This window comes from Nelumbo nucifera, chromosome 2 (assembly GCF_055504915.1).
Source record: "Nelumbo nucifera cultivar China Antique chromosome 2, China Antique-T2T, whole genome shotgun sequence".
Lineage (NCBI taxonomy): Eukaryota > Viridiplantae > Streptophyta > Magnoliopsida > Proteales > Nelumbonaceae > Nelumbo > Nelumbo nucifera.
The window spans coordinates 66,472,707-66,484,844 of NC_142650.1; the positions used below are offsets into that span (position 1 = coordinate 66,472,707).

The window sequence follows — 12,138 nt, forward strand, 5'->3', positions numbered from 1 at the left end:
ATTATGAATTCTAACCCAATTTAAAATTCCTAAACCTTAATCCGATGTGGGCTTAGCCCCAACTTTTTTTCCATCATATTAAAATTTCATAAAATCTCTCAATTTTTATGACCTTGACCTTATTTTTTATTAGTATTTACTTCTTTGATGCTTTTATTGGTTCCTTCAATAGAATGAAAAAGTAAATAAATGTTTCAAATGATTAAAGTTTATTTGAATTATAAATCTAAAATCATAAAATCAACAATAATAAGACATAGAAAATTATGGAATGAAAACCATTGATGGCAACTTCTCATCAGGGTTACAATATAAGAATTATTCATTTGGTTCATAGTTAGAATCCGAATTGGAATGGTTTATTCCTCCTCCCTATTTGGTTTCAGAATTGGAATCAAAATTAGTTAGAAAGAATGATTTTAGTGTGGGTTGGGCTCAAACTGAATAGTTCAGGCTTAACCATAGGCTCAAGCCGAGTTCAGGCTTTAACCCAAATTCTTAGGGTTAGGGCTAAATTGAGCTAAAGCCTGAACCCAGCCCACCCGACTTGCACCCCTACATAGGGATGTCAATAGATCGGGTTAAATGGTAAACCTGGCTTGATCCGACCCTATAGAGTATAGGGTTAGGTTAGGGTTTTGGTTCTTTGACCCGAGTCGGGTTCAGGTTTAGGCTGACCCACCCCACTAGGTCATGATACTCTGCATATATATGAGTATTCTAGCAATTTTTTGACTTCTAACTTCATAGGCTTAAAGCTTATAATTTATTTACATGATTTTGATTTTCTCCTTTTTTAATTGGAAAAAGTAACACCTTAGAATCTATAAAACAATTTCTTAATTTAAATTAATATATTTTAGGTCTTCAAAACGTGTTAAAAAATACATTTGAAATTATACATGTCAAGTCAAGTCGAAATCGGGTTACACCCTATAGGGTTGGGTTGGGTTCGGGAACTATGTATTTTTTTAGCTAGGTCGAGTTGAGTCGGGTTTGGGTTAGGGTGCTGGAGGGTCAGGTTAGGGTTAAGGCAAGCCCATGCCAAACCCGACCCGTTGACATCCCTACCCCTACATAAGTATATAATCCCATTCCAAAGTTTTATCTATTCGTCCACACTATTATAAAGCGGATATTTGCCTTGTTCTAGTGTAGGTCATAAAAGCTTAATTTGATTAAATAATGTTAACTTATATCTTTATCCTTTGGGCCTTATTCGTTCACGGTTTTACAAGTTACTTAGTTAACATATACTTGAATCAATTCACTTACCCATGTTATTTTAATTTACATGATTCCTAGGTAAGTAATAAAATGAATTTTTACCCATAAAAAGTTAGTATTAAAATGAACAAAATGATCACAGTTTCTCCCAAGTGGGAAAGTTAACTACCCATTTAGGAGATGGGTAAATTTTACCTAAGAAAATAAAGGTGATTTTACCATAGGACCCACTCTAATTTAATTTTAACAAAAAGTATACAAAGTACCCAATTTTGAAAAAATTCATCATAGACGAAGGGTCAAAAATAAGTACAATTCAAAAATTTAAAACCTTGATATCGTATACATAACACTTTCATTTGTGATACTTCTATTTCCAATTAATTTTGATATTTCATGATTAAGAGGAAAAAAAAAATCAGTGGTTGAGGTTTGATTATTAAAGAAAATACACACACGCATGGTTGCATTCCCCCAATTATTTGATTTGATTATGTTTGGAATTCTTTAGGTGGAGATGCCTGTGAATTCTCAAGCTGAACGTGAGCCATCCTCTAATAGCGTCCAACTGAGTTGGTAGTAAATAGTAATTAGTAATTAGATTGCAAACTTACATTAAATAAATAAAAAAAAAAAAAGATGATAAGAACTTAACCGAACTAGCAATTGACCTTTCAAGTTTCAACCTGATGTTTGATATTGAATTAGGATATTAACAGTTAATGAAAATGGTTAAATTGACCAGAGTTTCCATGTTCTACAGCCATTTCATGGAAAATCCAGGGAAGAATTGAAAAACTATTACAAAATTTAATAACAATTATTAAACCAATCTACCAGACTTGTAGACTAAAAAGGATTCACGGTCACTGTAACTGGATGCCAATGCCTTTCCAGCAGCAGTTGGCTGAGAGAATGCCAACTGAAATTGTTCCATGACAAAACCCATGCAGAAGCTCTTCCTACATAGAACAGAAATAAAACATTGATTAAGAAAAAAAAGTAGGTAAAGATTCCAACTCCTGGAATTACTTTCAAAATCTATAGAAATGATTTTCCAAAAGAATTAAAGGGCCATTACCCAGTGTTTGTCCCAGTAATCTGGGGTCTTGGGACAGATGGACTGGATAGAAACCTAACCTTCAACACTTTCTTGCACGAAGTGGTTATTCTCAGACTTGAAATCATGTTCTCATGCTTGTTGGCCCAAGATGTTACCTTTACACCAAGTAATGGTCCCTAATTCCTATAGGAATTCTTACAGGAAAAAAATATATTAAGGATAATTGATCTTCAAAATCCAAAATAGCCAAGAAAATGGAGATGATAGGTTGATATATTTTCCAAAAGCCAGCTCAAAGAATAAAGTACAAAGCATCAAGTGATAGTGACTCTGTTCATTATAGTTGAGAGCCTTTCTCACCACATGGCCAAGCCAAAAGGTAGAAAGCTTATGTTATCACTTCAAGAGGGCATAAATGGGTATTATTTATTTATTTATTTTTAATGAAAATCATAAATGGATATTGATCCATCTTTTTTAAGTCTTTTTCTCCTTTAGTCAACAATTGAAGGGCATATCATCAGTTCATTCAGGTTCATCCAGATCAACTGCCTCTAACTGAACTGGATGGCCAATCCAGGTTCAACTTTTTCCTAGAAATGGCAGTTATTTAGTTCTGCTTTTGTGCTGGGACTGAACAGTTGAACTAAAACCAAACCTATGAAATATTGAAACACAACCAGGAAGGAGATGGAAAAATAGAGATGATCACAGGTTAGGAATAGCAGGCAGTCAACCTACCTTGCAGCATCCAGTAATTGAGTAGCAATACGTTTTCTTCTGTTTGAGGGTGTAACCCAAACTGCTCTAATACCACAGAGAGCAGGTACAGCTTCCTTTTCACAAAACATTGCTCCATTTATTTCCCCCTCAGTCCTTCCAGTACTATTAACACAGGGGACTCTTTTTGTATATTCCCTCTGAAAATTAACATCTCCAAATTGAAGTATGGGATTTTTTGATTTAGACTTCTCAGCATTGTTACCACCCGATCTTTTTAGAGCCACTGAATCTGAGAGAACTCTGTAGGCATTTTTTATTGGTTCTGCAACTAGGCAACCAGCAATCCTCTGAGAGAGAATATACAGATAAACCTGCAAAAATGATATCCCAGAAATTACATAAAGTCACTGTGTTAACATGGTCGGAAAGTACGAGTCCTGTAAGAGAACAGAATTTAATGTATACCTTGCAAAATTTATGAATAAGCCAGTCATCTGTCAATCCAAGTTCCACTTCCATCATCTTCACTACTTCCTGAACCTGTAAAGAGGAGAGCTAGCAATCAAGTTCCCAAATTTGATTGGATTTTGTTTTCTTAACTGTATTTCTAGGAGAAGCACAGAGAAAAGCTGGTGCAAACATCAAGCACCAGAAGATATGGATGAGGAAGTAGAACCTTGTTTCTTTGAGCAGGTGGGTCACCATCTAACATCATAATAATGCGGGCCCCATCAACAGAAGGCACTGGAATGACTCTTTCATTGCGCCAGCCCTATTAATTGGATGAAATATGATAAGATAGAGTAGGTAGAAGGCACAAGAGGACATACAAATTGAATACAACCAGACACAAATCTTCAAGTACCTTGAACTGGAGTCCCTGAGTATAATTCCTGTGAAATTCCTTGTGAACTTTCTCATCTCCTTCGTCGCCACGAGCATATTTTAGCCCACATACAGAGCAAGTATGGAGAAGGAAGTCAGACTGCCCAAACTCCAAATGAAACTGAGCATAACTTCTCTTCTTGTTTAGGAGTCTATCTGAGCCAGGGGCTGGTTCTACAGGACAATCAGTTGGATTTAAATCAACTGAGGCCTCCTCAATCCTTGGCTCTTTGCATTCATCATTGCTGCAGAAGACCAGAAAATGGGATCAAAATACTGTTAGGAATTTAGGATTTTTTCCCACGACAAAAGAAAAATAGACCTTGTTATTTTAGTAAACAAGAATGCAGTAAAAATTTGGAAAAGTGCTCCAGAAGATGAGTTTTAGATGGAGAGAGCACCTAAATATGTTTCTCTAAATCAAACTCTAATGTGCTTAAGAAGAGGCAGAACAAACAAAATCTTCTAGTTTCTTAATTAATCATCCAGCACAGGAAACAAAGTATCTACTCATTAAAGAGTGTGCAGTAATATCAAAAAGATCAGGAGATAATTAAAATCTGAACGGCTAAATTTAGAATTTCTATTTCCAGTAACTGTGTCTCACTGATTGGAATCGCCTAAAAGGAGAGAGCCCAAAATCTGATTTCTTTTTTTTCTCAAAACAATAAACCAAATTTTAGTAATTGACAATGGGTCTGAAAGCCAGCGCTATTAGCAGACAAAACGCCAAATCTTGAAATAAGAAATCAATTCCATGAAAAAGAATCAATACCAGTAGTAATCCGTCTTCGGAGTTCGACGCCTATATGTAACTAGAATTTCCGAGATGGGCTTTTCGGAGGGCAATGCATCTTCACCTTCAGTTTGATCGAAAATTTGAGGTGGATCAGGGGTTTTGGGTGCAGCAGGCTTGAAGAAGGCACTAATCTTGGCTTGCATTCTATTCCTTGAGCAATTCGGTTTTCTTGAGCTCGAGGTATTGTGGAGTAATGTACCACCAATTTATAATTTCCACCGAGTCGAGCTAGCTTGACCAAAGGGATGACGATGGAAACATGAACTCCCGTAAAATCTTTCAGTTCATAGAGAAACCGCAACGAACAACCAAAGTAATATACTAATTTATTACTAATATATATCTATATAAGAAAGAGTGGGAATAAGGAGGACATGAACATCTGAAACAGAGGCTTCAGTGATTCTGGAGAAACAATTAGAAATCGAAATTAAGAGATTTGAGATTGCTTTTGACTTTGTATTATAGAAACAACAGCAAAAAGATTGAAAATAACGATATCAGACAGAGCTATAGCATAACAGTAGAGATGGAGCTTACGGAAAGAACAGCTAGAGCTAGGGTTTCGGTCGCGAAAATAATTTGTTTAAAGGGAATTGGCGGGAAATTTGCATCCAGACGAAAATATTCGAATAATCGAGTTCGAGCAATACTTCGGCTTGGTACAAGTTTGGCTGAACCGGAACCGGATTCAGGAATCACAAAAGCGTCCTCACACCGTGTTCACAGCCTTTTGCAGCCGTGCATCTAGAGCTGTAAATCGAGCCGTGCCAGCATGTGGCATGGCCCGATACGGCTCAGTACATCAAAATTCAAAAAAAATAAATTCTAAGTTTTTTTCATATTTTTGTTTCTTTTTTTAATTTATTTTAAATATTTCATTATTTTTTCAATTTTTTTAAAAAAATATACCTCTCATGGCTTGGCTTAATCCGCATAATGGCCCAGGCCCACTTGGGCCCGTACTGTGCTAGACTTTTGAAATATCCCATAGGTAGCAAGCATGGTCCGACCTAGCCCACCAATGCACAGGCCACCCGCGGGTCGTGTCATGCATGGTTTTAAAAAAAACTTTCGGAAATGGAACCGTTCTGGCCACCAATTTTTGGAACGATGGTTCAATTGTCCAGTTCAAGTGAACGGTCCGTTCTAAAAAAAATTTAAAAATAAAAAAATAAAAATTTAAAATAAATTAACAAAATAAATAAGAAATTAAAATTAAAAAAATTAAAATTTTATTTCATATGAATTTTAATATATATAATTATTTATATATGAAAATAAAAAATTACAATAAAATTAGAACAAAATAATATAATAAATTGAATATATATATATATATATATTACAAATTGTTTCTTCTCTTAGTGGCAACTTGGGAAGTGCAACATGAGAGAGACAAAATTGAGTGGGATGTTTCATTATTTTGACTCGTAAGGTCTGGTTTATTTGCATTGGTGCAAAATTACAAAGGCTCAGTTCGGAAATAGTGCAAATACAAATATGTACAATGCAAAACCTTATATTTTGTGTTTCCAAACCTTACTTTGTACTATACATATTTGCATTTGTACTCTTTCCAAATTAAGCAAAAGGGTAAATCAAGGTTCAAAATATCAAAGCTCAGTTTGCTTTTTGGTAAGTTACTTACTCGGGTAAGTATTTTCTTGGAAACATTTACTTGGATAAGTGTATGTACCCATGCTCTTTTATTTCCTAAGACTCAGTTTGAAAAGAGTACAAATGAAAATATGTATAGTGCAAATGCATATAAAATATAAGGTTTTGTACTTTATTTATTTGCATTTTTACTCCTTCCAAATTGAGCCTAGGTAAATAATATAATGACCATTTTATCCATAAAAAATCCATTATTAAAAGGGGCATTTTTGTCTCATCCAAGTGTTGGTAACTTTCCCCTAGATGGGTACTAGGAAAATAAACATTCCCTGGTCCTCACATAAATCTAGAAAAAGAACATTGTTTTCTTCCTCAAACTTCCCCCCTCTCAAAATCCCAATAAAGAATTCTCCCCAAAAGGCACTATGAGTATTGTGTGTGCCAATTGCTCTATATTCCTTTTTCCTTAAATGCTTGGTTTAAAAGGAGTACAAATGCAAATATACAGAGTACAAAACTCAATATTTTGTATTATTTTATATACATTTATACCCTAAATATTTGTATTTGTACTCTTTCCAAACTGAGCCTAATGGCCCAATTTGGTAATAATACAAATACAAATATATACACTCCAAATACAAAATTTATAATACAATATATAAAGGTTTTGCACTGTATATATTTATATTTGTGCTCTGAGCATAATTGTTTGTATGTTAGGCTGGATGTTAACAGCTCAAAGTCTCAAACTGTTAATATCTCAAATCTCATTATTTTTCATGTCAGTAACTTTCGAAACCGATATATAGACCTGCAATTTGGGCCCAACCCGAATTTTTGCACAAATTAGACCTATATTTTCTGGCTGCGGGCTGGGGCTGGGCTAAAAACCTCATCCCTCACTTAAATTGGGGTTGGGCGTGGGTTTGGGTTATGCCCTTGGTAGCCAAGTCTAGCTCAACCCAACCCGAACACATTTGAACGAAAGCATACATATATGAATTATATTTATATAAAAATGTTTTTTATTACACATGTACACATATAATCTTAAATTGTTATGAAGCACAATATGGTTATATAAAAGTGGGGTTTGACTATACTAAAAGAACTTGTAACTAATCAACCAGTATCATTGCACTCCTACCACCTTTATGATATAGGGTGCTTATAATTCGGTTAATCAAATCGTGGACCTTTTTCAGTTTGGTTTCATCAATTTAGTTCCTTATTTTTTGTTTTTAATCAACACCCCTATTACAATGTGCCCCATATCAGGTGTATCATATTGATACTTTAAACTTGGTAAATGATTTGAACATATATTTAATAAACTTTTGTTCTTTAGGCTGCATTTGGAAACAATGCAAATAAGTGTGAATGCAATTATGTAGAGTGTAAAACGGTTCATATAAATTGTAAAGTTGGGTTAGTTTTGCATTGACAAATTTACCTTCTTACCAAACAGACTTTTAACTGTAATTGATGCAAACATGAAATTCAATAAAGCATATGCTTTTCTTTTAATCAAAAGCCCACTTGAATGCAAATTTACTTCTTTTTTGTTGATGTACTTTTACATCTTATTATCAATATAAATATACATTGGTTTGTCATTTGTCAATGAATAAATGTAATGTTGCCAAACACAGGCAAAAGTGAACTAGAGTGCAAATTTACCCTGAACTGAGATTTACACTCCATTTGCATCGTTTCCAAACACAGCCTTAGGCTCAGTTTGGAAGGAATACAAATGCAAATATGTAGAGTGCAAAACAAACTGTATCTCTTTGTTTTCATTTGTTTACATTGCATATGAAATAAAATAAAACATGATGCAAAATAAAGTGAAACCTAGAGTAAAAATGACCCAAATTGCATTTCTAATTCTACTCATTTTGAACTCTCATGCATGTGTACTAATGTGATTGAAATTGAACCGAAAACAAATGGAGCCTAAAGGTGAAAGAAATATAAAATTATCATCACTAGTGATTAAGCACACATGTGAGAAACTTTTTTTCATATTAATTACTTGAATTTTAGATATATCATAATTAAGATAAGAAATGAAAACTAACAAAAGTAAGAATATGATTAAAAATAAACTCAAATGCTTGTAGTAAATGTGCATGTGCATTGCATGTGGAAATTTTAAATTACAATAACAACTATTATTATTATTATTATTATTATTATTATTATTATTATTATTATTATTATTATTATTATTTTATTCCATTTTTGCCATAAATAAAAATAAATTTTATTTTAACAAATATTTTTATTTATTATGATGAATATATAACATTGTAAATGTTCTCAAATGCAATAGAATTATGTACCTTTTCATTGTTTGTGTTCTATCTTTTTTAAAATATTTATTATTCAATTATGACATCATGAATTTCTTTGAAAAGTTGGATCATTAACCCACCATTTAGATAAGAAAATAGCTTTACTTTCAGATTTTTTTTAAATTATATATCATCTATATCATATAAATAATTTTTATTTATCATACTTAATTTTTGTTTGACATAATTAATATATAATTTTTAATATATTCTTTTGATTACTTGTACTTTTTTATTTTTTAAAGATTTATTATTTAACTATCATATCATCGGTTAATGCATTTTACCCAAACCACTGACCAAAACCCAAAAAGGAAAATAATTTAATTTCTAGGTTGACACAAAATTTTATATTACATTTCCATCATTGACAATGAATGTATAATATTAGAAATGTACCCAATATTTATTTTTATGAATATATAACATTAGATATGTAGCCCATTTTTTTTTATTTTTGTTATTATTTATATTTCTTATTTTTTAAAATTTTATTATTTGACTATGACATCATTTCATTTATAGGTTGATTTTAACTTTGGCATTCCATTTTCATCATTAATAAAATTACTTATTACATTTCATACATATTTTTGTTTAGTATAATGAATATTAAATATTAGATATATCCAATTATTTTTATTTTTTGTATTATATATTTTACTTCTTTAATTTTTTTTTTATTTTTTATTATTTAATTATGACATTATTTATTAACCCATTTGACCCAAAATGATTGAATTGCTTACCCACCATTGGGAGGGAAGAAAAATGTTTTGTTTGCAAATTATTTTTCAAAATATTTATTTTCATAATATTAAAATTAATTTTGTGGATTTAATAAGAAAATATACCTTAATATGAGATTTAATGAGAGAGAATAGGAAAATAGTTTTATTTTAATCGGTTTTAAGTTTTACATTCCATTTCCATCATTAATAAAATCATTTCTTAATTATCATACATATTATTGTTTAATATGTCAAATATATGATGTTAAAAGTGTTTTCATTTTTTAATTACTATATTTTTTCATTTCATCTATTTTTGAATTTTATTATTTAATTGTGACAACATGGATTGGCCCATTTGACCTGAAATGGTTTAATTTCTTATCATTGTCTAGATGAAAACACTATTTTGTTAGGTAGATTTTAAAAGTATGTTTTTATATTACTGGAATTATTATTTTTTATGTATGGATTTAATTAATAGAATTTAATGATGAGAAAAAATAAAAATGCCTTAAATATATGATTCAATGAAGGTGAATGCAAATTAATACCTTAAGTATTGGATTTAATGATAAGAAATTGAATATCTTATAATTATATCTTTTCAGTTCATTTAATATTAATAATTGATTACCCTTTTTCCCTCATTTGTTATCAACAAATTTAAATATGGAAGGATAAATTTTGTGCTCAAAAAATTTCAGAAATATTACTGAGGCTATTCATGCTTTTTAAAATAGTATAAATATTTACGGTCTATTGCCCAAGTGATTGGATGTGTTCTCAAAATTGATCTTCTAAAACCACGCATTTGATGAAAATGACTTATGCTGAGTTTGTGTCCAAATTGACCTTCTTTAAGGGACCCTCAAGAAAGAGTATAGATTGACCTTGGAAAAGAGGGTTATTGGCAGTAGATTGTCTATGGGCCCTTTTCCAAATACTGCAGTTATTGCTATAAACATGGATATGCTTAAGAAGAATATGTATTAAGCAAAAGGAAAAAACAAAATGTGAAAGCAGCAGCACCTAAAGCTATGAAACCTTTAGCCTATAACATAGATATGCTTAAAAAGAATATTGTATATTAAGCAAAAGAAAGAACAAAATATGAAAGCAGCACCTGAAGCCTGTAGAAGCTAAGCTTAGCCTCCAACTGAACCGAAGAGAATGAAGAAGTATAATAAGGAAAAGCAGATTTTTTATTCTATTGGAAAAACAATTGAAATGGAGAACCATGCTATTATGAGACCTGCCGAATGTATTATCGTCATTAAGGAAAGTATAAAAAATAACAAACACTAATATAAACCCATACCCTGAAATTGAGACTCCCTGAAATAGGAAAACCGATCATTTTGTTTATTTTTCTACAGGCTCTATCACTGGCTACTGGAGTAGTAAGCTCACTACTCAATTCCTGCATAAGGAGAAAATGAACGTTAGATGCATTAGTTTTCAGTCTAAATAACTAAAGTTGAAGGAAGTATTCTAATGCTTTGTTTCCTTCTAAAACAGAGTCATGGGACAAATTGTGAGGGAGAAGGGAAGGAGACGTGATGAATAGTTGGTATAACTACAGTTTTGGGCACGTTTAAAAAGGGAACGATTTCAAATACTTGATTGCCCGAACATTGAGGAATATGATTCTTTTTTTTTTTTTCACTTCAATGGAGGAATATGGTTCTTAACTTCACACTTTTTTTTTTCAACCAATTTTGGAAGCAGAAAAAAAAAAAATCTATGCTGATGAGTATTATCTTAGATAGGAGAAAGGAAACAATGTGTAGGTAATGGATGTTAAACCACCTAATCCATCACTAATGTGGCTTAATGAGAAGGCCGGCTACCGAAGTCAATTGTGAGAACTACCTTATCTATCACTGATGTGAAACGTGAATAGGTAGGAATGGTGAGGGAGAGAAGGTGTTGAATCAGCAAAATGAGAGTGGTGGGAAGGGGGCTTGGAGGAGATCACATTGGCACCCCACGGGCACCCCACAATGTATTGGGAACATCTCCCAATGACAAGTACAGGAGACGTTCCCAATGCACGCTGAGATGTGCATGTGGCGCACCTGTGGGGCACAGATTTGAACTTGGTTTGGAGCAAAGAGAGGCATGGTGACATGGACAACCTTGCTTTATATGGATAGAATAGATAGAATAGATACTAGTAGAGCCCTATTCGATGCACAGGAAAATAAGAAAGTTGATTAATTTTATTAATTCATAATTTGAAAGATATCTGGGATTTTTCTTTTTTGGCAAAGATTAAAATATAGGGAAGGCTTTAAAAATGTTTCTCCATGGGGCTCCACAACTAGGGGGATCATCCCAAACCCATAAAGCCTCCCAACCCTAGTGCAAGTTCGATTTGACCCTAAGTCTCTCTCTCTCTCTCTCTCTCTCTCTCTTACAACAAACAAGAGACCTTATCAACCAAAAAATTGACACTTTGGCATGGGATGTTTAAAACTAAATTAATGAAAAACATCTATTTACAATTTATTGTTGTTAATTTGCACAACAATATTGATATAAATAAATTACTTTTCAAAAAATTATGCATGGATTTCTGAATTGATATGAATAAAATGTTCAAAATATATTGATATGAATAAATTAATTTTCAAAAATTTTTGAATTTATGAATAATTAATTACTGAAAATAAAAAATTAGTAATTTAGATATTTTCAAATTAACTTTCACTAAATTAAATTACC

General features: G+C 32.1%; 1 protein-coding gene across 5 annotated transcripts; it reads right to left on the bottom strand.

The window, feature by feature from the left end:
• Positions 1-1,893: 1,893 nt before the first annotated feature.
• CTF7 (protein) lies at positions 1,894-5,257 on the bottom strand. 5 transcript variants are annotated; one of them, XR_735863.2, is made up of 7 exons: positions 4,674-5,257; positions 3,879-4,143; positions 3,690-3,785; positions 3,479-3,553; positions 3,032-3,384; positions 2,309-2,484; positions 2,054-2,189 (listed from the first exon to the last, which is right to left on the bottom strand). XR_735863.2 is itself a non-coding variant. In XM_010264689.3 (6 exons), the coding sequence occupies exons 1-6, from the start codon at positions 4,838-4,840 to the stop codon at positions 2,051-2,053; spliced, it is 1,095 nt and encodes a 364-aa protein (XP_010262991.1). In that variant the 5' UTR covers positions 4,841-5,256; the 3' UTR covers positions 1,894-2,050. The 5 variants fall into 5 exon arrangements, 2 of the variants coding, with proteins under 2 accessions (XP_010262991.1, XP_088755069.1); XR_735865.2 differs by having other exon boundaries at positions 2,309-2,473; positions 4,674-5,256; XR_735864.2 differs by having other exon boundaries at positions 2,087-2,189; positions 2,368-2,484.
• Positions 5,258-12,138: the final 6,881 nt, after the last annotated feature.

Coding starts and splice junctions, on each gene's coding strand:
- CTF7 (XM_010264689.3), bottom strand. CDS start 4,840: ATGCAAGCCAAGATTAGTGCCTTCTTCAAGCCTGCTGCACCCAAAACC. Junction 3,385..3,478: donor TTATTCATAAATTTTGCAAG/GTATACATTAAA, acceptor TCATTTTTGCAG/GTTTATCTGTATATTCTCTC. Junction 2,190..3,031: donor CAATTACTGGATGCTGCAAG/GTAGGTTGACTG, acceptor TGTTCTATGTAG/GAAGAGCTTCTGCATGGGTT.